Raw genomic sequence first — 26,240 nt, forward strand, 5'->3', positions numbered from 1 at the left:
TTATTAACTTATTTTCAGAATAAATTCTCAAAAGACTGTTTTCTATTAAAAAGCTTGTCATTTGATGCCTTCTAAGTTAAAATTATTTTTCGACCTATGCTACTTATGAGTTATGACTTCTCGTATTAATTGACTTAAAAACTTAATTCGATAACAACATGTATTAACTTTAATCAAACTACAATCCTAGTTCTTGATGATAAATATTAAGATTATGTTTAGTAATACTTCGTTCAAAGTACTTCTAATGAAAATTCAAAAATTCGATTTTTTCATAAAATCGATTTTTTATTAAATATATTTTCTAAAAACACCGTAAAACGGAGTATAAATTTCTTTAACCGATGAAATTTAAGACCTCACATTCGAGGCACACTTGTTTGAGTTTGTAGGAGGGCAACAAAGATGAGGTTCAAATTCATGTATCAGGTTAAACTACGGTTTTATCCTAAAAATTTGAATTATTAGATAATAATAGATCAATAACATATATCAACCTTATGCTCTAATACGTATGAAAACGTGGTTTTCATTGAAGATTTGGCCGGCGCAAATCAATGAATGGATCGATGGATCAATCAATCAATCGATCAAAGTAACAAAAAAATTTGACTAAAAATGGGTGGAATCCGAGTGAGTCTAATCACCAACCGGTAGTGGGTTTTGGACAGACCCCAAAATTGAACTCCACGCCATGAACCATGAACATGAAGCGCCAATGGACAGTTAAGCCCTCAAGGCACTTTGCTGTATCTTTGGGTGTACTGGTTGGAATCATCCTGGAATTGTAGTATAATTAATCCGTGACATCAAAAAACAAGCGTGTGGGCCCTTTGATCCGACTTTTGGCCCATCATGATTTTTATATCTAATGGGCCTTGGCCACGTTGGACATTCACATTGGATAAGCCAATTTATTTTATTTTTAAAGAAAATAAAAATTAAAAACGCAATTATGAGCTAAGTTTGTCTTGGAAAATTTCTCACGATCAAAATAAGTACTAAAGGGGTCGTGTCAGTCTTGGAAAATCGAGTAAAGATGAGCTGGGTATGCTGGAGTCGCCCATGTGATGAATTGTCAGCCAGAATTATTGTTGGGTCATTTTCAAGTGGCCCTCCCTTAGAGCTTCAATAGTAGGCGTTTGCATTCATAGTGACAACCCCACTCACTATCATCTGTACGTTTTTGTAGTTTTCTTCTCTTTGAATAATCCTTCTCAGAAATGGTCAAAATGGGAAGATTCAAACTTTTTTAATGGTGGGGATTGGGGAATGATTAAGAAAATTGTGAGACATGTGAGGAGGGCATTTGAGATTTGGGTTGGTTGAGCCTTGTTTTCATGATTAATGGGTCAAACACTCAACCTTTTTTTTTTAGTTGTTTATTATAATTTTGAAGGTTTGAAATTTAAGAAATGATTTTTATAGTTAAGATAGAATTAAAACAAAATTAGGGCGGTTTGACTATGTTTTTTAAAATTTATTTTTAAGAATTAAAAACAAATTTTAAAAAGCATTGTGAAACAAGTTCATATTTTCCTTTTAGTGTAAAAAATTGATGAACACAACTCATATTTATTATTTAAAAAATATTCTTTATTTTATTTTATTTTTAAAAATTGTTTTTATAGAACAATGATTAAATAGTATTATAAAATTTTAAAAACAATTTTTTATTCTTAAAAATAAAAAAATTGTTTTTAAACCACGAGCAATAATTGTTTTTCTTGTTAATATTTTGATTAGAAGATCTAAAAATGATCAGCCAAAATATAATATAAGAATCTAGAAGGAATATTTGATGTGTTTTTGAAAAAGTTTCGTAAGTCACTTGCATCAAATTTTGAAGATATGGAAGAGGGCATGTATATTTAAGAAGTCTTTTAAAATAATTTGCTAATTTTGAAAATGTATCTCTCAACTAGTAATATGTCAATTTTTTTTAACAATTTAAAGATTTTTTCAATTATTTATTTTTAGAGAATATAAAATCTAAAAAATTATTTTTCCAAACCTAATAAGAATTGAATAATTTTGTTAAAAAATCTCCCAATAGAAAAATATATATAGAGTAATTGAATTTAAGAAATTTTCAATTATGAGTTGGGTACCTTTAGATTCAATCATAAATGTTTAGTATCCTTGTAAATGGTAAATGACCAAATTTCAATTAAAATAAATATTTAGCCAGAATACTTGTAAATGATGAATAACCAAATAAAAATGAGTATATATATATATATATATATATATATATATATATATGGACGCCTGAATTGTCAAGATATTTTTTGAGTAAACGATTTCACAATAGGTCCAAAACTTAGGCCCAACCCATTCAAATTGTATATGGGCCTAAACAAAGAAATCAAAATGATGCGTTTTGGAAGAAGACAACTTCCAAAACAGGTCAAACAGGCCCATACTTTCCTTTTATGCTAAAATTGGTGAAAACAACTTATATTTGTTATTTAAAAAATGTTATTTATTTCACTTTATTTAAAAAAATTGTTTTTAGAAACCGACGGTTTATTATAAAATTTTAAACCACACGAGCAATAATTGTTTTTCTTGTTAATATTTTGACTAGAAAATCTAAAAATGACTAACACTGATGAAATATTGGAGCCAAAATATAATATACCTTATCTAGAAGGAAGATCTAATGTGTTTTTAAAAAAGTTTGTATGTCACTTGCATCAAATTTAGAAGATTTGGAAGAGGGCACATATATTTAAGAAGTCTTTTAAAATAATTTTTTAATTTAGAAAATGTATCTCACAACTAGTAATATGTCATTTTTTTTTTTAACAATTTACAGATTTTTTTCAAGTATTTATTTTTAGAAAATATAAAATCTAAAACATTATTTTTCCAAACCTAATAAGAATTGAATAATTTTGTTAAAAAATCTCCCAATAGAAAAAATATATAGTAATTGAATTTAAGAAATTTTCAATTATGAGTTGGGTACCTTTAGATTCAATCATAAATGTTTTTCCTTGTAAATGGTAAATGACCAAATATATATATATATATATATATATATAGGCCTGAATTGTCAAGATATTTTTTGAGTCAACGATTGCACAATAGGCCCAACACTTAGGCCCAACCCATTCAAATTGTATATGGGCCTAAACAAAATATCAAAACGATGCGTTTTGGAAGTAGACAAAGCGCTCGGAAGCCAAAACAGAAAAAGGAGACGAAAAAACAAAACGGAAAAAACGATCTTACTGCAGACCCTACAACGTTTCTTGATTTCAGTGTTCTTTGCCTAGAGGAGGAGGAGGAGAAGAATTGAACCCAGTTCAAGGACAAGGCAATGATGCTCACAGGTCTCTTTCTTTGGCTTTTGGTGTGTTTTGTGTACGCTTTCATTCAATTGCATTGTGGTTGTTTGATGAAATTCCCCATAGAGTGCAGTGTTTTTGGGTTTTGATCAATGATCCATAAACTTCTATTTCATTATTGATTTCATCTTGGGGAGGGCATTTCTGAGGTGGGTTTTTCATTGTTTTTCAGGGTTAGCCCTCGGAAGTCATCTTCAGCTTCAGCCCAGAGTTTTAAACATGAAGAAAATGCCAATTCCTGGTATGTTAACTTGCTTACTGCATTACCATCTCGATTATTGGATGAATGGTAGCTGTATTGTAGCCAAATAGTTGTATTTGTCTTGGTTGAATGTGCAGTTATGAATATATGAAAGTTAAAGGAAGAATTTTTGTCTGGGTTTGGATGAACTGAACTACTTTGGAGGTGGGTTGGTGGTATAGGTGGTGTGCTTATGTCTCAGCGTTTTGGGATTGTTCGGGCAATTGGCCTTCACACATTGTATTGTATGTGTATCCACTGACCCATAATTGGCATAAGCCCTTTGTTTCTATGTTGAATTGGGTTGCAAGCTTATCTGCCCCAGGATGGTTTTGATATAATTGCTTTTAATTCATCTAACATGGAAAGAAGAACTTGGTGCAGTCGCTACCTGGATGCAGTCCCCACCTGGGACTATCCTATGGACATGCAAGAGCACTGTAATCCAAGCCCGGAATGTATTTGCACCATCACCATTTTCAAATAAAGTATTTTCTACGATAGCACCATGAATAGCATAGCAAAGCAGCGCCCAATACACTGGCAACTCCCATCATATGAATGGGTTCAACGTCCAATTATGAAACCCTTGGAAAAAGAGGATGAATCGAAATATAGTTGCTACACCAAAACTAGGTGCAAAGAACCAACCAGACTGACCTAGTGGATAAATTAGGAATATAGAAACAAAAACAGCAATTGGAGCAGAGAATGCGCTTGCATTATAAGGTCGCAATTGAACAGATTGAGTAAGTTTGAATTGACGTAACATGAAACCTATTAGTCCGAAAGCGCCATGAAGAGCAACAAAAGTCCACAGACCACCTAATTGACACCAACAAGTAAAATCTCTTTGTGCTTCAGGACCCCATAGTAACAATAAAGAATGTGCTAAACTATTAGTAGGGGTATAAACTGCGGTGGTTAAGAAATTGCAACCTTCCAAATAAGAACTAGCCAATCCATGGGTATACCATGAAGTTACAAAGGTTGTACTTGTGAACCAACCCCCCAAAGCGAAATAAGCACAAGGAAAGAGCAATAGACCTGACCAACCTACAAAAACGAAACGGTCGCTCCGTAACTAGTCATCCATAATATCAAATAAATCACTTACGTCTTTGGTGAATTTACCCAGGGCTATAGTCATAGTGATCCTCCTATTCAACCACTTCAACCATTTCCGAACACCTCATAGCGTTTAATGTATATCTGTGATAAGATGGAGCTTGGATTTATCCTTTGTTAACTGCTTTCCATATAAAATTTAAGGCCAACTTTTCTGATCTTCTTGACATACTGACAAAAATTTTGAAGGCAAAGTGAGGAAGAGAAGGAAAGTCTAAGTTCACAATATCATATTCAAGTCTCAGTTATGCACAAGTTTATTTTTATCACATATTGCTAATGCCACAGGTAATTCTAATATTTTTGGTACTTGGACCTTGGAACTTTCACAAATCGGCCCCTAACAGCTTCATTTTATAGAACTTGCAAGTTGCCGAGATATAAGCATTTATCCTGTTCATTCCCGGAACTTCAATTCCACGAGTCTACTTGTGCCTACATGATTGGTTCTTCTTATGGTTGACTTCTTAAATTCAAACTTAATGTTACTTTATCTTCAACAGCCACATTTGTTTGCAGAATTACAAGGGAGGAAGGAGCACTTTTCTAGAATCACATATTCAGAGACCATAAGAACATCTGTCATATCCCAGTCAGCAGAAGGCCCACCTTCGCATGAGGAATATGTAAAAAATCGTCCTTTAGTTAAGATGTGTGGAATTACATCAGCTAGGGATGCTGCAGCAGCAGCAGAAGCTGGTGCTAATTTTATTGGGATGATTCTTTGGCCCAACTCCAAACGCTCCATTTCTCTTTCGGTTGCAAAGGAGATTTCAAAAGTTGCAAGGGAATATGGTGCAGAGCCTGTTGGGGTTTTTGTTGATGATGATGCAGACACAATATTAAAGGCTTCTGATGCCACAAACATTGAATTTGTGCAGGTAAATATCTGTCTAACCTTGATTACTTCACATATAAGTTATTAAATTTCCATAAGCTTGTAACTGATCCAATGTTTGCAGCTTCATGGAAATGGCTCCCGTGCTGCTTTCCCAGTTTTGGTGCAAGAAAACCAAGTAATATATGTTCTTCATGCCAATAAAGATGGAGAACTTCTAAACCAAATTTCCAATGAAGAAAGTTCTCTAGTTGATTGGATTCTTGTCGATAGTGCAATAGGTGGCAGGTAAGCAACATCTCTCTTCACCTAGTTTCATTCTCAACCTTTGTTCTATATATTCATGAATATTAATATGCAATCACTTTAATTCCCAATTCATAGTTTATCAACCTCCTATATATTACATGGACACTTTTAGTGTATGTGAAGTACCTGTTTTGGATATGAAATGACAATTGTTTGTGTATTGATCCTATAAGTTGTGTCTCTAACATAAACTATTAATTATGTACCCAGTGGGTTTGCCCTAGAGAGAATAGGAAAAACAATTCCTAGTTTATTGTAACCATGGACTTATGTTTGACATTTTGTCTTGGCTATACACTTCAATTTGGCCTCAATAGAGAATGAGAAAAAAAAAATGCAAACTATGTTATTTAGCCATATCCCTGCCTTGAGATGTGGGGACGAAATGAATCCAACACCTAGATGCACACTAACACGTGGCATATGTAACACAGTCCCTTCTATTATCGCTGCTGCAACTACTTCTGCTTCTTTTTCTTCACTTCATCCTCTGTTATTATTTTTTTCCTTTACACTCACATTATTTTCAATAGAAAAAAGAGAATGGCCATATCGCAGAGTCTTTTTTGCTCTTTGACCACACTGGCTGCGTGTCTTCCTGTACAATCTCAAAAAACTGTGTTCTGTAGACACTTTGAAGCCCTGTCAGATGCTCTGGTGTATAATGTTGTGATACTACTCTTGTCTAGAAGTGCCTAATGCTACCTGTGTGCCCTTCTATTTTCGTATTGTCATTCAAAGTAGTATTTTTTTTTTTCTTCATGGTCTCTTTCTCTCCCCCCTATCTTGAATTCTTCTTAGAAGCACCTACTGCTACTTATTTTGCCCTTTTATTTTTATATTTTTCATTGCAAATTTCTTTTAATTTGATTAGATTTTTTCTTTTGTAATCTAAAAATAATTGTCATCTCCCTTGCACATGAGAAACATTGAGTGGGTTCAGAACTCAGCTAGTAATCAAGTATCCTTGTTCATTTAGGACCACAGAGCCATTCCTAGATCTCTCTTCATCCAATCTCACATTTTATGAATATTTTCATTGGATTTATTATGACATACCTGCAGTGGTCAAGGATTCAATTGGGCCCAGTTTAAGCTACCTCCAGTTAGAAGCAAACAGGGGTGGCTCCTAGCAGGTGGGATTAACCCTGAGAATGTCTACGAGGCTCTTTCTACTCTTAGGCCTCATGGAATTGATGTTAGTAGTGGCATTTGTGCCTCAGATGGCATCCAGAAGGACCGATCTCGGATATCTTCTTTCATGACTGCTGTAAATTCTGTACATTATTGATTGATTATGTAGGAGGAAAATGACTGTAAACATCATACACATTAGTCCATCAGTTTTGTTTATCAAATTTCACAACATCAGTGTAAAAGTTGGTTCAATAAATTAAAACTTAAGCTTTTGAAGATGGTTATAAACACATTCCCATTTTATTTAGGCTGTTGGCTTCTCAATAGATTGGTATGTACTGGAAGTTTTGACAGATAATGTGATGAAAGTCCCTTTCTTTGCCTTTATGTAGAGTTTGGATGCTCTTGACTTGTTGGCCATATGGGTTCTCTGCCTTTCAGAGTGTTAGAAAAAAATGCATACATTTGCCACTATGGGTTGCTTTTTGGCAGGAAAAATCATTTGATTGGGATGAGCTGATTCCAGTCTAGTGGTTGGCTAGGTTTTTTAGTGGACTTACCACCCACTCCGAAGGTGTACATGGAATCAAGTTCTTACACTCCATCCATATCCTTGTATAAAGAAAAGAGCATTCTCATCAACCAAGAAAAGAACACTATCCAATGACTCCAATACCCATTAAACCTTCAACTTGCAGCCTTACATCCGCTACTCAAAAAGTCTACTAACCATCCCTGAACAATTCTGTATCTTTATTTTATCCTCCTCTATTTGATACGTATCCCTCCCCCATTGTAGGAGATAGAATAAGGAATAAATTTAATATGGTAAAAATAATAATTCAAAAGTAGTTAAACAATTACTGATGAAGAATCAATAGCTCGGTTGGCTTTCCTCTGTACTTGATAAATTTCACAGCTTCATTCTGATTTCTGAGATCCAGGGAGCTGTGGGTCCTTCTGATAATACACAACATCCCCAGTGTCACTGACATAGTGATCCTGTTTCATGCTTCTGATGAGGCTTCCCAGTAGGTGAAACGGGAGAGGCCCCGATTTCTTTGGCTCCCGGTAGTACTTCCCAAGAACTGGCTTAGCTGCTTTAGTCTACAAGATTAAATTTCCAAGCATAGAACTAGATCAGATACAGTGGGTGGTTAAGAATAATTGCTGTTAAGCTGATTGTAGAAGGGATACTCACTGCTTCTACGAGGTGATAGTGTGGGATTTGTGGGAAGAGATGATGTATAACATGAGTCCCAATATCATGGTGGATGTTATTGATAACTCCATAGTCACGGTCAAGAGTTGTGAGCCCTCCTCTCAGATAACTCCATTCCTGTGAAAAACAGAGCCAGAAGTCGGGTTTTCAGTTAAAATGCTGAATTGTTTATTAGCATTCTCTTTTTTCCCTCTTTGTTGCAGCGAAGAATGAAATATAATCAGCAGGCCTAATCTAGAGAAACTGAATTTGATACCTTTCCACGATACCAAGGAAGCTTCTCTTCATGGCCATGGTGATGCAAGTAAGTCACTAAATCCAACCACATGACGAAAATCTGCATTCATGGAAGTTTCAAAGCTTAGCTGAGTAAAACCAACATGAACTCAACAGCCAAGAAAACAACAAAAACTAAGAAACTGCACTGACCCAGTAGGGAATGCCATAGAGTTTGAGCATTTGGACGGGACCCATCACAAAGGATAAGCATACAAGCAGTGCAGCCATTGCAGACCAGCACACAGTAGAGGTGATTACATCTTTCCTCTCATTTGGGATGAACAAATCGCTGTTCGGGTCAAAATGAGAGCCGGTCTTTCCAGGACTCCTACCCCACTGTAGTTGAAACCAGGATCATATATCATAAACCATGATAAACTCAAACCTAGAGCTTCATACATAAATTCAATTAACGAAAGGCAATAGGCTCACCAGATAAAGGGGATATGCAAGCATGGGAAAAGGCAAGGTGAATCTCAATGTTCTAGTAGCGGTATCCAAACTCCTGTAAATCTTTTCGGACAACTGGTAAAGAAATGGACAAAATCAATGATTCCTCATCATCCAAACACAAAAATTATAAACTCCTGAAATAAGAACAGAGAAAACAACTCACTGGATGCCATGATTCATCATTCTCAACATGTCCATGGTTCTGATGATGGGTCCTATGACTAATCCTCCTGGGAATAATGAATCGCAATTACAATTCAGCTGAAAATAATCAGGAGACTGTAAAACCATTGAGGGTAGAGCAGGGTTTTAGGGACAAACCATCCATGGTAGGGGACAAGAATTGAAGAATGAAGGAGATGACCCACCACGCTATTCAGCTTCGGATTGCTTGAAAAGCTGCCATGGCCGCTGTACAATCCAGAATAACACAATCCCATTAAAAACAGAGAATTGGGTCTTGAAATTCAACAGGAAAATCAAGAAGAAAATAGATTACCAGTCATGACCAAGAACAAAGAGAGCCCAGAACATGGTCCCCTGAGCGAACCAGTACAGAGGCCAAACAGCCCAATGGTTGAAATAAGCCGCTGCAGCCGCCAATCCAAAAACCACAGCAACATCCCTCACAACATAGCTCATAGATCTCCATGGATCCTTCATCCAACAATGCTTCGGAATCGCTGCTCTGATCTCCGCCAATCTGAAAGGCGGCGGCGCACCAGGGTCGAACCCACCGTCACCATCACCTTCCCCCAACCCCAGCTCACTAACTCCATTAATGGCCTCTCCTTCCCTGAATTCTTCATCAACAGACCCAACCATCAGTGGCGCACTCACTTTCAGCCCCCACTCCCTGCTTCTGCTCCCTCCTGAGACCCACAATGAAGGAGCTTTTCCATTCTTGCAGAGCGGTAAAGCTCTGCACTTCAACTGACTGGTCTCGGTAGACGATATTCCAGTTCTGGGTCGAGGGTAGATTCGAGGGAGGGGTCTCAGACCACATTCTGAAACCACCCAACTCGCCATTGAAGACCCAGATGAAGAAACTAGCAGAGAATTGAATTCAAACCCAAAATCAGTTCCAAAGACAACAATTTCTACAACACAGAATCTCTCAATTTGCGTTTGTATCGTAGGCGGATGCTCGTCTCTTTCTAGAACACCCAACTCTCTATTTATTGATACCTATGATTTATCCCACCAACAACAAAAAAATAAAGATCTCCCTCCACTGCAATGGATTGATCTTCAATATACCACTTCCCTTGCCTGGTCAATTGAGAAATGAATTCAAAACCAGTGTAACGAAGAACTATATAATGAATTTTTTTCTGAGTCTCATACATCAGGTCATCATCATATATTGTTTTTAATTCCTCTTCATCAATCCTTGGTATTAGTATTACTGTTACTATTATTACGGCTCTGTTCGTATATTCAATATTTCAAAATATTAATAATTATTAAAAAAAAAAAACATCAATTGACGGAGAAAGTCGGTTGGAGTTGTAAAAGGTTTCGTTTTCCCTTTTTCTTTTTTTTCTTTTTGAATTTTAAATTTATTTAATTATTTTGGCGCGTGAAAATCTACCGAGTTTAACTGAGGAGGTGGGCCCCACACATGTGAATCAGGCGACGTGGTCAAAGGTGGCTCTCTCGCTCGTTTCTTTTTGTACGTTTGGGTCAAATGCGAACAAGTCAATAATTTTTTTCTTTTTTGGAGCGTGTTTTCTAATTATGGGTTTCAACTCATACGACTCATGACTCGTGACTCACTCAGGACGACTGATTGTCCTGGCCGCTTGGGTTTAGCATTAGTGGCCCACTCGCCAAACTCCACCTTTTTTTTTTCTAATAATTTATTTTAAAATTTTCAATTATTCGTTAAAAACATGTTGATTAGAATGCATCGCTTTCACCATGCACCTAATTCACGATATGTCTATCAAAATCTAAAAAGGATTCTCAAAAACAATTTTTTTATTTTTCGAAGTATAGAAATAGTTTTTAAATTTGGAAACATTTTTAATGGGTTTCAATTAAAATGGTTACTTAAGGAATAGTAGTTTTTAACAAACAAAAAATGCTTTTAAGTGCTCATTTCAATATTTTTTATTTTTAAAGATATATACAACTCTTGAATAAAAAAGGCACGGAATTATCATATTTTTTTTTAAAAAAAATTAATAGAGTTATTTTTATATATAAACTTTTTTAAAACCTTTATCATTTTAAGAAATATATCCAAGTAATATATAAGGTAAAATAAAACAGGAAAAGTGTCTCATATGAAAAAAAAAAACATAAGAAAAAAATAACAAAAATAAGAATTGGTCCGAAAAATTTAAGAAAAAATATAAAAAAAAAATAGAAGATTAAAAGTAATATATTTTAGGCATAACAGATTATAACGAGAAAAATAAATATGAAATTGTAAATTTAATCTTCTACTTATTTTTTACCCAAAATAATATCATTTTGGGCAAAAATACCTTTTTTTTTAAAATAATATTTTTTTTAAAACACATAGGTAGATAATGAAAATATTGAAAAATATTTATATAAAAAATACGTTATTCTTCAAATTAAAAAAAATGAGAGATGTTAATTTTACTAATTTGGGATATTTTTATCTTTTTATCCATTAATCCTATATTTTATTAAGTTTGATAAAATTTCTTTTTAGAGTGAAATTCTAAGAATTTTTTAAATCGGAAGTGATGGCGAAAGGGAAGAGTGGGAATTTCCCTAATGAATAATTTATTTTGAAGGAGAAGAATGAGGGAAACGTGGAATGGTGTACAAAGCTGAAGAGACGACTACTGCCCAAAATTCAAAGGCGGGCGTCAACGCTTCAACCCCCCACGTTTTTTCACATTTTCCGTCCAAATTTTGTATCACACCTTGCAGCTGAAAATTGAGTTAATCACTTTGCAGCTGAAAATTGAGTTCATCACCTTGCAGCTGAAAATTGAGTTCATGCATCAAAGTTTGATTGACATATGTATTGTACACGAAACTAAGAATTCCAAATATTTAAAACGTTATGTTGGGGTTTAAAATAAATAAATAAATTAAAAATAGAAAAAGAAATATTATGGAAAGTAAATTTTTTATATTTGTTTTATTAAAAAATTAAAAATATTTAAATTTAATTAAATTTTAAACATTTTTTAATTATTTAATAAAGAAATAAGAAAACAAGGGATGTTCATCTACCTTTTTCATCCTTATCCCTCATCTTTGCTATGCAATCCAAACATACCTCTCTCATGGAATCTAAACGGCCCTCTTTGAAATCAATTTTGAATAAAATTGTTCTAACTACTTTATAAAAAAGGAATGTTATTAAAAATAATTTTTTATGTATTACCTTAATTTTAGTTATTCTTTCTATTTATACAATTATTTTTTAAAATAATTTTTTATTTTAAAGAAAAAACACTACTCTAAAAATCAATCATCAAATAACACCTTGTTTTTTCTTTTATTTTATTTTACTCTCCGTTTATTTTCATTATAGTTTTTTTTTTCAAATTTTTAATCACCTGAAGGTTAATAAATTACTTTTATATATTTATTTAAATTCATCTTATTTAATCTTTTGATAGAAAAACTATAAATAATTTAAAACTACATAAAATTTTAATTAATTTTATTTATATTTAATTTTCTTTTACATTTTTCATATAAACTAAAACAAAAATCATTTTTTTAAACATTATTTTTTTTTCGCCAAAACCAAACATAGCATGATTCCAATTTTATTTTTATTCTTCTTCACTTTTTTTTTTCCTAATTATTACCTACTCGACTTATCTTCCTTTACATCTTCCAAAAGCCAAATAAAGGTTAAGAATCCATTACATTTATATACAGGTGCGTTCTGTAAAAAGAGTAGTAGTGAGAATTATGTATGGTGGGGACTTGGAAGCCAGAAGAATAAGTACCGAGAAGTGGGCATAAGGTGAACAGATGGTGTGCTTGCTTCTGAATGGGAGCAGCCGCATATGGTGAACAGATGGGAAGCTTGTTATTTGTTCCACCATTTTCGATTTTCCATCTTCTTGGCGAGCTCGCTCGCCATTGATGCAAAGTTCTCAGCCCCACTCCGCAGCTCTTCTGAACGTTGGCTGATCCTCTGGTAGAAGCAGGAAAGGGAAGGTGTTCAGGGTATAAGTAGCACAACAAAATGAAGGAATTTATGCACTACACTTGCCTAATATAGTAGTAGTAGTAGTAGTTGTGGTAACGATGATGAAGGAAAGCCTTCAAATTCCAAGCTACTACACAAATTCTATAGCCAAGCATCCTATTTCACCTCAATGTGGGTCAGCGTTTATGATCCATAGGGCAAATTATTGGACTTGGGAGAATGGAATAGTCTGCCTTTTTTGGTCTATGCTAATCAAGATAAAGTTCTTTGAGTAGCTGTACTCTAAGAAGTGTCAAAGACGGGTATACCGCTTGGAAGAGGTTTTGAAATGGACTAAAAACACTTCCTAATGCTTGGATGCATTTTCTTATGAAAATTAAGAGCTTATTTGACGGTGCTTTTAGAAACACTCCTAGCATAAGAAGCACTTTTGAATAAAAAAAAGTGTTACACAAAATTTAGAAAATACCTTTTTAAAGTTTAAAAATCATTTATAGTGTTTTTTGAGAAACACTTGACTGGTGATCATAAAAAACACTTCCAAAGAAAATATTTTCATTAAAAGCACTTCAAATAGAAACACTATCAAACGCACTTTAAGAACTCATTTGATAGTGATTCTAGGAAACACTTTTAATGTTTCTAATACTTGAAAATTTTTATCATTCAAGTGTTAGAAATGTTAGAAACTCTTTCTAGATCACTCCCAAATGCACTTTTAATGCTGGTATTCTAATACTTTAGTTTCCAAAATCTCACCTAATTATATCGAGGGCATTGAAGCAGTGGTTGCCCAGAGGAAACTGAATTTCCCTCTTGAAAAATATCGTCACACATTCAATGATAGATTATATCTAAGGCATTCAAGAAGTAAACCTACCTCAAGTAGGCATTCAAGAAGTCAACCTACCTCAAGTTTTTCCTGCCGCTCTACAAGTCTGTCTCTTGCATGAGCAGCTGCTGTAGAGGCATCCTGGAATCAGAGAGATTGACAATGTCAGGGAAATATAAGCCATAAAAATAGAGAATTTACTGAGATTTTCTTATTGAATTACCCCGGCAGATCTATATTTAGCTATGATCTCTGCAGGCGTCCTCATTTTAGGTTTTACGTCAGTATTTGAACCTTCAAACAATTTTTCCCTCTCTGTTTCCTTGTCTGCAGAGAGGAATAAGAATGTTAGCCTCATTTGAAAGTTGAATAAATTTCCAATATTAAAGAGAAGTTGTAATGTACCTCTCTTGTCACCTGCGCTCTTGCGAGATGAAGATTCAACAACTAAGGGTCCATCAATTTCAATGTCATCTGTACCAAAACAGAAATGAACAGTTGGAGGAGGGGTCTTACGAGATGAAGATGAAACATGTGCATCTTCACGGTTTGATTTTAAATATACACAGGGGAAGAGGAGAGGAAAGAAGGAAGCTAGAGGAGGAGGAAGAGATAGAGAAACCTATGCTGAGCTCCACAACTCCTTGGCTGTCTGCAGTAAAGGTAGAAGGGTCTGAGAATAGAACCCTTGAAAAGATGCTGTCTAAATGTGAGAGATCAGTTTTCTGAGCTTCGGTAAGATCCACATTGTGCTCCATTTTACCCCCTGAGAAACCCTTAATAATGCCACCCAAAATCCCAGAGGTTGTATCCTGTGGCAACAGAAGACAGGCATAAGTCCTGAATTGTTACATAACAAATTTGAGAGAGCACCTAAAAAATTGCTACCTGTTTTTTCTTCTGATTTGGTGAGAAGCCAACAGCAGCATCAGCATCCTCTGCAAGGACTTTATTATGTAGACAAGGCAAACACTCCGGAATCCTAAAACAAAACAAGCCACAGAGTTCTCTTTAGGACTATTCCAAACTTTGCCTGCAAGTCACAGCTTGATGCATCAACAACATATATTAATATGTATGCATGGACAATACTGTGTGTGTGTGTGTGTGTGTGTCTGAGAGAGAGAGAGAGAGAGTTACAGCTTGATGCCTAAACATGTATATGAATATACTGTGTGTTCATGCAAGTCACAGCTTGACACATCAACAACATTTATTTATATTTATGCAAGGATAACACTGTGTATGAGCGTATGCATGTATGCGTGTATGTGTGTGTGTGTGTGAGTGGGTGAGAGAGAGAGAGAGAGAGAGACCTGAATTCATTTTCAGAGGCCAAAAGAGAAATGAAAGCAATTTCACAGCCATTTACCTATAAAACCAAAACGCAAAATTCAAGCCAGATAACAGACCAAAAGTCTATAACTTGAAAATATGAACTAGTCAATGAAACTCTAATAATTTATTAACCTACATATGATAAACAAATCAATTATGTTGGCACACTGTACAGTAAGTGTGTACCTTTTGCATGGATCCTAATTGTGAAAAGCATGTCCCAGAATCACAGCAAGAAGGTGAAGAAAACATTATGTTCATTTTATGTATATCACGATATGTTGAAACAAATTGTTACACTTCTCTAGAGAAAAAGGAGCAACGAAAATGAAACTGAAATATCAGAACCTTGAGCATATGTTAAATTGTAGCCAGGAAACACAAAGAATCAGATATAAGTATGCAAAATGCTTATAATATTCAGTTGTTGACTGTAATCATTCTATATGTCGTACAGTTGCTGCATGAACCCCTTCTAGTAAATTGAATAGCTTATAAATGATTTATCACTAACTAATAGATGCGTGTTCTGTGGTCCCTTGCCCTCTAGATGTACCGAAGGACTTCCAGGAAATTTGTAATAAATCTTCAGTGCAGGTTCAATTCATCTCAATTGGCCCTGACTTTATCACTTACTGGGATTTGGGGGACACAAATTACAATAATGGCAACCACAAATACATATATTGCTTGGTATTAGGAAGGGTCAAATGTGTATGAAACTTAAAGATAGACAAATCCATAAGTGCAGCAATATCCAAAACAGCAGGAAAGCACATGTAATGAACTCCTAGATCAGGTCATCTGTTAAGAATATTTGGCAAGTCATAAGTGGTAACCTGCTTATTTACTCTTCATTATTCCAATGTTCAATTTTGTTCCTAGTATAGCAATTTTTTTTACTAGTGTTGGGTGCATACTGAATAATAATGAGACACCAAATGATACTGGAGCAGCTTACTAAATTCTTTTTCTTCAGCATATCATTAATTTGATCTAGCTTAATTTTCTACTTAATTTAACATCTGTAGAACAGTTTCACTTGACCGATGCACATATATTTTCTTGATTGCCAACATTCTCAATAAAGTCACTCTAGTCTTCTTATCTTACAGAATTTCTCCTTTAACTGTCTGCAAGATATAGCCCATATTGACGAGATGGACCCTAGAAAAAGGGTTCATGTGAGGTTAGAATGTTGAATCTGGCTAAATTTCCTTTTTAAGTACTAATTCTCAGCACTTCAGTTCTGCACTACATAAATAGAGAAAATTTTCCAACATACAGAAGGAATTTTCTGGCATTTTAAAACTTCTTTCATTCTGAGATAAATGTAATACCACAGTACAACTGGTGCACAGGGTTAAAAGGTCTTGGGATATTTAGTTCAAGTAGGTGGTTGAGTATATGCACTGTGATTTTTGATTGCTACACTAGGTTTTTTTTTCATGTGCATAAAAAAAGACAGACAAGAAAATGTGGGTTCTAATTGAACTTGAAAAGAAATTAAAGGTCATAAAATAGATTAGTAACTGATCCAACTCAAAAGGCAAGGAAAATATCAACCAGAATAATCTGTCCCCTATCTGAAGAACTGATTGCCTTGTCCATGTTAGCCTTGAAATTCCATCTTATTATTGACATTAGAGAGTATTCTCCCACCACTTCAAGTTCTGGCAAAGACCTGTTCAAAGATGACAGCAACTACCGGTGAACAGATACTACTCTAACATCAGTTCAGAATAAAGGAAAAGAAGAAACAAATTTAGTACCAAAATCATTTTACTTTACATCATGTCAAAAAGCAATATGTGCCATTTGAATGTAAAAAACAGGCCACATAATATTGCAGCAAACTAAATGATAAAAAAACATGAAATGAGCATTGCACCTTATTTCAATATCTCCACTCTGATATAGTAAAACCAGTCCACTCTCTTTCTCATCTTTCTTGAAGGTTGTAGTCCAACGACATGGTTTTACAAGGTTGACTTTCTGAATAGAAACATTGTCCCCCTGAAGTAGAAATGTAACTTAATGCACCAAAAAAAAAAAAAAAAATAGATAGTAAAAAATATTTTAATGGAAAATTATAAGATAAAACTTACCTGAATCACAGACTTTAAAGAGTACAAGTACAATGCATCCTCACAACAAAGTAAAACAAGTAAGCCCATTAAGCTCTGCTCAGAATATCTGGCTCTAATAGGGCTGTGGGGCTCAACTTCCAATGGCTTTGCAGGTTCACTTTTAGCCTCAGAATTTCGAGGTGAGTTCAATGTATTTTTTTCACCAGACACTTTGGATATGGAAGTACTGCCCTCTGAAAACAAACAGTTACTCAGAAAAAAATCAAAAAGTATCATCAAAACCTAATTTTTCTTTTCTTTGAAAATATACTTGCCAAAGATGTACATGGAAATTGCAGTAGACTCTTCTGGGTGTGTCAACTGAGAGCTGATCATACTACCAGTGGTCCCATCTATAACAACAATATGAGCATCCTTGGTCAAAAACAATATGATCCCATTTCCAGTATCATTTGAACTTTTGAGTTCTGAGTCCTTTGGACTGTTTATTAAGTAGGGACTATCTGAAAATGTTTTTACTGCGAGAGAAATTAGAGGAGAACTTGAGCCGGCTATACAGCTTGTATGAAACAAAACTGATAAGGAATTAGTGTCAAGCACAGTGACCTGAAATGGGACGTTAAAAATGTTAATATTTGAAACTTGTTTAGCTTATTTTGCCAATCAATGAGTCAACCACAACAAATCAGCATTGCACTTGGCTTAAATCACTTGGACAACACTCACCCGGCCACATTCAAATCCTACAACAAGTCTAGCTCCAGAAATCGAAAATTGTAGGTGGCGTACAGGAGAATTAAGGAGGGAAAATAAAGCTGTGCATTGAGGTTCATTCTCTTGATGCAAGTTGTGGACTGCAAACAAATTACACAGCAAAGCACATATATATGACTGCAGAACTGGGGAACACTTAAGCAGTGTAAAGAGGAAAATCGACAGGAAAATTGATGAGAAACAGAAACTAGAATATCTCATGGTAGTGAACAGACAAACTGAAAAGTAAAAAGCTTAAAAGTTTTTTTTTTCCTTTTTTTTGTTGGGGTTGGGGGTGGTGGTGTGATCTTTACACTGAGCCTAAATTATTGTGCAATTTTCTTGAATGATCAAACAGAACAGAAAAGAAAAGTCTAAGGATGCCTCACATTTTAGTGCCACAGTTTTCAGGCAATACATGGAGACAATTAAAGAGTACATCTATCAATGAAAACCTAATCTAACAATAAGAAAGGAATAGGCAAGCACCCGCACATGGGCAAATAGCATTTATGAAATCATACCTTCATGTTCAGTTTCTGTGACAAAATGCAAATTTGTGTCATCTGAACTCCCAAGTAGCTGATATAGATGAATCTACACAATGAAAAAATAAAAAAATAAAAAACAGAAAGGAGCACTAATGCAAATAATTATCTTTGAAGAGGAAAGCTAAAAAACATGATTAGTTCCCACCAGACCACATTCATTGCCAATGGCTAAGCTTAAGTTGAGGGAGCAAAAATCCAATGCTGATACTGATGCGCCTACACCAGCAACTTCGATACCTTTCACCTGCTCATCATATAATATATATATATCCTATCAAGTGTTACTCTCCCAATCAGATTAAACAGTGAGTTATTAATCAATATCTCAAAGTGAAAGGGTGTGAACCATCCACCTTTGAAAAATAAAATTTTACAAAATTGATATAGTCTAACCTCAGATTTGAAAGCAAAAACAAGTGACAGGGCTGGGTATGTGGCATCCCAAATTCGAACAGATCCATCTTGATAACCTGCTATATACATTCTCTCAAGCCCATTATCTGCAGCAAAGGAAAGTTTGCAGGGAAGGCCACCAGTCAGAGGCCACTTCCTACTTCCCATAGCCAGGGTTTGTCCCACTCGAAGCTTCAAAGCTGAGGCTGTCTAATTCAACAAAGAAAACCTAAATTAATAAATGGGTGGTATCAGAAAAAAGAACGATTTTTATTAAAATACTGAACCATTCAGAGTTGCTTGTGCCACAATGCATATGCTATACCTCAGAAAAGGCCCTGGCCAACTTCCCATCTCCATGTACCAAACTGAGCTTTCCCACAGTCATGTATGGTTCCACAGTAGGCATAACCACAGGATATTGCACTGCAGGGACATGTGATCTTTTCTCATGCTCAGACATTAAGGCGGACAAGCAAGTGTCATCATAAACATGCAATTGCCCAGGGTTTGTTAATACAAATAATGAAGTACTGCCACTACTCCCTGGCACACCAGACTTAGGCAACAGAATCATATCCGCAAAAGAACCATTAAGTGTAAGGTCTAGACGGCCAACACACTTCAAATTTTCAATCCCAGAAGACCAATCAAGACTCAAGATCTGCAAAAGATGCTTTACATATTAAACAGAAGATAGAAAAACTTCTCACTGTTCTACAGTTGATATTTCTATGTTCTTAATAAGCAAAGCTAATATTATTGAAGATTGATTACATCATGTTATTTTTCACTAAACCACCAGCAAGAGTGAGTATTTTCACATAAATAACAAGAATATTATGCACAAATGAAGTCCCATTGAATAATCCAAAAGTAGAAGTTGGCCTTTCGAGTTGTTTAATCTGACAAAACAGACCCCGCTAATATCCAACATTCACTCTTTTACTTCCTAAGGAAGAGATAGAAGTAGAGTTCCACATGTTCCTAATTATGAATTCCCAATGGTAGCCACCTAAACAGGTTCTCTAGATGACACCCATCTGCGCCTACCTTAAATCTATCATTACACTACCCTAATCAAAGAAGAGGATATTAATGTACTTAGATATCTGATGAAGTCTTAACTCTGCGTGCTAATATCAAGCTAGGATGCCATATTTTGAGGATTCTCTCTGTCTTCTTTCCAAAACGCCCAAATGGAGGATACTAAAGAAGATTTTTGGATCACTAAAACCTGAAAAGCTCCAAACTGAATGTGTCATAGAAAATGGAATGAGATAGATGGTTCAATTCTCATTACTTGTTTTTTCGTAAAACAGGAAAATTTTCTTTTATAAAGAAAAATAAAATAATTAAAAGGAAGGATGAGATATCTCCAAGTGAATCACAAGGACCTAAAAAATCATTCTCACTGGCTTCTTTGCACAAGATGCAAAAAATAAATAACTCTTTATTGTCTAACATCACAAACATTTACCTCTTTTGAGGCAACCAATCAAGAAAAGCCTTGATCTTAAGTGGGCATTGCAGTGCTTCATCAGTTTGTCTAGAGAAGGTCTCACTTAAGATAAACTCAAACAGATGGAGAGGAGGAAAAAAGAAGTTACAAAATTTTTTTTTGGATGGGTAAAAAGGAAGTTACAAAAGTTACCAGAGGGATTTAAAGCCTTAACTCTTGAATGTTGAGGATGGAGCACATATGGTTGTGATACTGTTGCATATTTATCTTTTCCATGGTTTGGGCTATAAAGAAAGAAATAAGCACGAAGATCTTTGAGGGCTCAGCATTACCACGTTCTTGAGTGGATTGTAGAGAAACATTGTTCCATGACATCCTTAAGTATTTTACATATCCAATAGTTTTTTTGGGGTTCATTTTGGGGTTGGGCTTTGGAGCTAGCAACTCCATTACAGTTTCAGACGCTTTTATGCTACAAGAAGAGGAAGGCAAAAAATAACATGGATACACTTAGTAGACTGATCCTTTTACAAAAGAAATTACTTAAAATAGCAAAGTATGATTCACATTGGCATCCTGACCCCAAATAGTAGAACTAAGATGTTCCTACTGCTGATATTGTTATGTATCAAAAGAACATCTGAGTTGCAAATGCCAGAATACAAAAGTGCTAAAATGAATTGAAATTGTACCGTGAGAACTTCATCAGATCCAATTGCTTCACCACCATAGATAAAGAGGTGGCCCCCACAATCATCATGAGATCTGTCTTCAGACCAATATAGCATAATAACTGGGAGTCTTCTGCTGCCTGAAGATAGCTGTAGCTTAACAGCATTATCAGGCAAATTGCCAGGCTGATCTTTGGTAAATATATCAGTTGATAAGTTCCATAAAATAATATCCCCATCTACGTAGCCAACAGCAAGAATTGACCCATTTGCAGATGCCCAACAGAGAGAGCTTATATCTTTCTCCATTGGTATGTTTTCTGATGTATCATTAGAAAGTTCATGTCTCATATCATTTGGAGAATTAACCACTGTTTTATTCTTCACTTGGAGATCCTTGTAGCCTCTAACACAAACAACAGAATCTTGAAAGGCATCCCAGACAATAAGTAGGCCATTCTCATATGCAATCAGCATTCTGCAAAAGGATGCATTCTTTTAGATTCAATTGGAAGAACAATAAATCAAATGAATAAAAAAATGTCTAATAACCATCGAAACTTCCCATCCTGGTTTCTTCTGACAAAGATGCATAATAAAACTTCATGTGAATAGAAACACATAATACATGTGATTGTGTTTCATTGGCTGAAATAGATCTTTGGCATTTAAGCAGCTCAACTAAGAGAAATTGCTTAGAGGCTTCATAAGAAACTGGATGTGTGAATATGTAATCAGTCCTAAAACCTTTATTGCTACAAATACAGGATTTTATCCAATGCTTTTTATTGGATTCTGAGCTCCAAGACTATCTGAAGGATTAATCAGCTTTCATGAAAGGAAGCAGATATTTGACTTGCTCTTTCAGCTTGTTCACAATTTTCACTTCTGAATTTCTAATGTGCAAACCATCTCTTTCAATAAATCAATTTAGCATTATAAAATGAGACCCATCACTCATTGTGATTAATCATTCGCAAACCATATGCCTCCAGATGTCATGGGAATGAGATACAAAACCATGAAGGTGATTTGAAAAACTTTTGAGTAAATATTTTCTTGCCTATTCCCATGAGAACAGGGTTGGGGGAGGACTCCTACAATGGAATGATGAATAGGCACTGAAATCCCCGCAACTTCTGCAAAAGTGAGCAAAATTGTAGGATTAATTAGATATTGAAACATTACAGAGCTACATAGTTCTCCCAAAAGTAGATCCAACATAAATCACCAATATTCAGAGTTAATAGGTAATGCAATCAAGAATTACATTTTCATACGTTCCAGATTGGCATTAAAAACTACTCATGCATGAGATGCTGGCTGCTGAGAATAAGTTTTTAGAGTAGCTTGGCAAAAGGCCAGCTATTAGACACATGAGCTCAAACAACATTCTAATATAAAACAAGAATGTCTCATTTATGACTAGTTAATCAAAAGCATTTCAAGTAACAATTCAATTATATTTGCCTGATACACACACACATACAAGGAACAATAATTAACCAAGAGCAATTTCAAATTGACAGAGGGGTAGCTAAGAGAAATTCTCAAAGGGATTACTTTGGGAGAGCAATAGAATAGATGAGAGAAATGAACAAGAAGGCATGGAAACAATTTAAAACAGGATTCAGCTTCAAAGAACTGTATATAGATTATTAGCATATTGTGCCTCTACTTACCGATAGTCATCTTGAGGGTAACTAAAAATTTGGTATTGTCGTAACTTTTAAGAAAATCACTATTAATTTTGCTGAAAGAAAAATCAATTTAGCAAAAAGCAATTGAGCATTTGGTAAACTATAATTTCAAAAGTGTTGTGCTATGGTTCTAAAAGCAACAGTTGGAGTGTTCGGTAAACTGGAAAATAAGAACTACTACAGACATGTGTAATGACAAAAAATAGGGATGTTAACAATTTAGTCAACTTTCTCTAATTCAATATGAATCGCCTTTAATTAAACAAATTTTTATATCATTTAGGGTATGTCTAGTTACATTTTTTTGTTTTCAAAATTTTTAACTAAAATTTTGAAAATATTTTTTAAGACCATGTTTGAAACATGTTTTTACATTTTTTGAATATGATGACAATTTTTTTTTTAAAAAAAGGGATAAACAATTTTTTATTCCTAAATTTTAAAAATAAATTTCTCCTATAAATTCCAGAGGAGAATTAGTCATAGCAGCCATTCAATTAATCTAAATGTCATTTTGACAAGCCTTTAGCATGATTTTATTGGCTATCCAAGTGATAGAGCTAGATTAGATGAAAGTGTATCTTTAACTAAGTTGTCTTTTCACTATCTAGTACCAAGTTCTAAAATTTTGAACCTCACATCAATTGTGACATTGCTTGATGATGAAAGACTTGAAAATTTTGTAAGTAATATTTACACATTATTTGATTTGAAATGAACCAAAACAAAGAAAAGAGAATTTTTTGAAAAAATTTATTGATACTACATGCACACACACACATATAGAAGTATTCAGCATATCTCCATTTGGTTAGTTTGAATGAAATATTGAAGTGGAAGAAAGGAGGAGAGTGAAAGGGACAAGCTTCAAAAGTAGAAGACACTGAGAAGAGAAATATACATAGAGAAATCACGAAAGAAAATGATTTGATGACATAATAAGCAAATTCTTAAAAAATCACTTACAAAAAGCAACCTTTAATTTCTCAAAATTGCTGCCAAAGTAGGTTAGATTCTTTGACAATAACTTTTTATATATTTTAATAGTTATAAAAAATTATTATAAAAGTGATTCTGTGGGGTCTAGGATCAATCCCAAATGGTACCTTAAACTAATCTGAGACTGTAGAAATGCAATTACTTAACTGAGGAATTTATAAAACTAAAGAAGCAAATGATACAAGGGAAGCTTTAGCAGAGTATGGGTTAACTCCATGTGGGTGACATTTACTAGTAGTTACCAAGCAACAAAGCCATTACCAGCAACAGCATTTGCAGGAATGTGATATGGCTGATGCAGAAGCTTTCCTTCTTGATGATCATACTTTAACACAAACAATGATCCATGTTCATCCCCAACATACCTAAAACAAAATCAGAGAGTAACAGTGTTTACACCATGTACCAAGTCATCACAAACATTTTACCCAATAATGCCAAATGAAAATACAATAAAACAAAAATCCTTCCCAATATCATACATGTACTGTGTACCATAGATAACAGAGAAAGCAGTTATATTGGACTCCCACTGTAAATTAGAAGCAAGATGCCTGCATTCCAGATCCCAAACCTGCCAAGATCAAAGCCTATTAAACGAACAGATACTGGTTAGTGATAACAAAAACAAAGGATCAAGATAATGAGAATCTCCGTAGAAAGATGCAAACAATATCTGGTACAGAAGCAATTCACAAGAAACAGGAGGCCTATGAAAAATCATTACCTGCACTTCATTTTCATTTGAGACACTGACTAGAAAACCTTGGTTGCGTAGGAACTGTTTAGAAAAAAATACAAAACAAAAGGCAATGTATTAAACTGTCAAGTAACCTTGGCTAGGTTATGAAGCAAATGATGGTAAGCTGTTTCGCTAAAGCAGATACAGAACATTTCAGTTATGACGGTTCTGCAAAATATACTAAACTAAGCATTCAACATGATCCTTTCCTGGATGAATGTCTAGTCAAAATAACGATCATTTCCTATAATTTGGATAACCAAGTCCTCAAATCACCTATACAGAGCCTCTATATACAACACCCATAAGTTGATTGTGCATTTCAACCTACATACCTCTAGGTTCTTGAATGGCAACTGCTTGGGAGAAATCAGAAGGCATTCAATATTATCACCACCTATCACTTTTATCCTACCATCCCTGCAATAATAAAAAACCAAGAACAATAATTAAGAAACCTTAACTCCAGCCCTATAAAGCCTCCTTTCTTGATTCCCAACCAGTTCATCAAGTGCTCTATTCTAGTAAATAGAGCAGCTAAAAATCCATTATCATTCATAACAAAAACGCTCCACACGTCATAAAACTTGTATGCTTGAAAGGTGATTATTCATGAAGTCTAATACGGTGGTTTATCCAACCTTCATCATAAAGCATACCAGCTTTAATTTCTTTAATGTGCACAACAGAGAATAAATTCAATATCAATCATCTTATCCAAAAAACAATTTTTTTATCATTGAAAAATCCATGTCAGTAACCCATAGATGTTTGTTTTATATTCCACTCAACCATGATGTATTTATTATCAAGGAATCTCAATTATTGCATTAACTCACAGAGTTCCCACTGCCAAGAGTCCTTGAATGGGGTCGACGGCCAGAATGGACGCAGTAGATGGAATCCCATAATGAAGAACAACACGTGGATCCAAGTCCGCCGATGTGACACTTCTCCGTTCAGCATCATGCTGAAACAAAAACACATTGCAGAGAACCACATGTAAATGTAGCCATAACTAAAAAAGAATCCTCCTTTCTTGAGCTTCAGGGAAGCTCTGAAACCCTAGGCGATCATCATCAGCAACAACGACAACAAGAACAACATGAATTGAAATCAAAGAATTATATTTGTTTTTGAAAAATTGATCTAATAAGAGTAGAAATATGGATTTAAATAAAAGAATCACAGTTTTTTCGACAATGGGTTAGAAATTTGAGAAATTACGTGACGAGGTGAGAGAATGGATTTTTGGAAGAGCTTCGCCAACATGGCCGACCGAATCGGAGAGCTGCGACGGTGACGGATACGTGATTCTGCGGAGGTTCGCCGGAGATGATTAGTCGACGGTTGAAGACGATGTGCGGTGAGGTGTGGCCTGTTAGGTGAGATGGAGGAGTATTGACCGTTGGGTGAATGAAGAAGTGGGGGCCACGGAGAAACTACTTCTACACTCTTTTTTCACGGACTATGCTCGCTCGGAGATCGAAGATTTGTGAATTCCATGGAGTGGGTGGGGTCTCCGGTCAGTGTGGGCTTTGCATGCCTTGGGCCTTTTTCTAAACTTTGAATGGGCCGAGTCCACGG

General features: G+C 34.9%; 3 protein-coding genes across 4 annotated transcripts; 1 reads left to right on the plus strand and 2 right to left on the minus strand.

The window, feature by feature from the left end:
• Window positions 1–3,166: 3,166 nt before the first annotated feature.
• On the plus strand, window positions 3,167–7,301 carry LOC100255311 (N-(5'-phosphoribosyl)anthranilate isomerase 1, chloroplastic). The gene is made up of 5 exons (XM_002272104.5): window positions 3,167–3,341; window positions 3,529–3,597; window positions 5,245–5,606; window positions 5,688–5,851; window positions 6,938–7,301. Exons 1-5 carry the CDS (start codon window positions 3,329–3,331, stop codon window positions 7,161–7,163), a joined length of 834 nt encoding a protein of 277 aa, XP_002272140.2. The 5' UTR covers window positions 3,167–3,328; the 3' UTR covers window positions 7,164–7,301.
• A 365-nt stretch (window positions 7,302–7,666) lies between these two features.
• On the minus strand, window positions 7,667–10,331 carry LOC100260414 (omega-3 fatty acid desaturase, chloroplastic). Its single transcript, XM_002273738.4, has 8 exons — window positions 9,463–10,331; window positions 9,285–9,374; window positions 9,127–9,193; window positions 8,943–9,035; window positions 8,661–8,846; window positions 8,488–8,568; window positions 8,211–8,348; window positions 7,667–8,116 (listed from the first exon to the last, which is right to left on the minus strand). The coding sequence occupies exons 1-8, from the start codon at window positions 9,990–9,992 to the stop codon at window positions 7,931–7,933; spliced, it is 1,371 nt and encodes a 456-aa protein (XP_002273774.1). The 5' UTR covers window positions 9,993–10,331; the 3' UTR covers window positions 7,667–7,930.
• A 2,483-nt stretch (window positions 10,332–12,814) lies between these two features.
• Window positions 12,815–26,125, minus strand: LOC100250143 (uncharacterized). Of its 2 annotated transcripts, XM_002272146.4 has the most exons (24): window positions 25,881–26,124; window positions 25,493–25,623; window positions 24,989–25,073; window positions 24,639–24,692; window positions 24,394–24,485; window positions 24,173–24,276; window positions 22,276–22,351; window positions 21,234–21,690; window positions 19,405–19,743; window positions 19,080–19,289; window positions 18,832–18,930; window positions 18,660–18,732; window positions 18,109–18,236; window positions 17,697–17,988; window positions 17,401–17,615; window positions 17,184–17,308; window positions 16,859–16,976; window positions 15,271–15,326; window positions 14,843–14,936; window positions 14,577–14,766; window positions 14,360–14,428; window positions 14,178–14,281; window positions 14,033–14,095; window positions 12,815–13,107 (listed from the first exon to the last, which is right to left on the minus strand). In XM_002272146.4, the coding sequence occupies exons 1-24, from the start codon at window positions 25,923–25,925 to the stop codon at window positions 13,000–13,002; spliced, it is 3,327 nt and encodes a 1,108-aa protein (XP_002272182.1). In that variant the 5' UTR covers window positions 25,926–26,124; the 3' UTR covers window positions 12,815–12,999. The 2 variants fall into 2 exon arrangements, with proteins under 2 accessions (XP_002272182.1, XP_059597556.1); XM_059741573.1 differs by lacking the exons at window positions 12,815–13,107; window positions 14,033–14,095; window positions 14,178–14,281; ... (1 more) ...; window positions 14,577–14,766; window positions 14,843–14,936 and having other exon boundaries at window positions 16,826–16,976; window positions 25,881–26,125.
• Between the last annotated feature and the right edge of the window lie 115 nt (window positions 26,126–26,240).

Source organism: Vitis vinifera, chromosome 13 (assembly GCF_030704535.1).
Source record: "Vitis vinifera cultivar Pinot Noir 40024 chromosome 13, ASM3070453v1".
Taxonomy (NCBI): domain Eukaryota; kingdom Viridiplantae; phylum Streptophyta; class Magnoliopsida; order Vitales; family Vitaceae; genus Vitis; species Vitis vinifera.

Coding starts and splice junctions, on each gene's coding strand:
- LOC100255311 (XM_002272104.5), top strand. Junction 5,607..5,687: donor CAAACATTGAATTTGTGCAG/GTAAATATCTGT, acceptor CAATGTTTGCAG/CTTCATGGAAATGGCTCCCG. Junction 5,852..6,937: donor GATAGTGCAATAGGTGGCAG/GTAAGCAACATC, acceptor ACATACCTGCAG/TGGTCAAGGATTCAATTGGG.
- LOC100260414 (XM_002273738.4), bottom strand. CDS start 9,992: ATGGCGAGTTGGGTGGTTTCAGAATGTGGTCTGAGACCCCTCCCTCGA. Junction 9,036..9,126: donor ATGATGAATCATGGCATCCA/GTGAGTTGTTTT, acceptor TTTCTTTACCAG/TTGTCCGAAAAGATTTACAG. Junction 8,117..8,210: donor ACTATCACCTCGTAGAAGCA/GTGAGTATCCCT, acceptor TTAATCTTGTAG/ACTAAAGCAGCTAAGCCAGT.
- LOC100250143 (XM_002272146.4), bottom strand. CDS start 25,925: ATGTTGGCGAAGCTCTTCCAAAAATCCATTCTCTCACCTCGTCAC. Junction 19,290..19,404: donor TGGCCAGGGCCTTTTCTGAG/GTATAGCATATG, acceptor TTGTTGAATTAG/ACAGCCTCAGCTTTGAAGCT. Junction 17,989..18,108: donor TAGGATTTGAATGTGGCCGG/GTGAGTGTTGTC, acceptor GTCCCATTTCAG/GTCACTGTGCTTGACACTAA.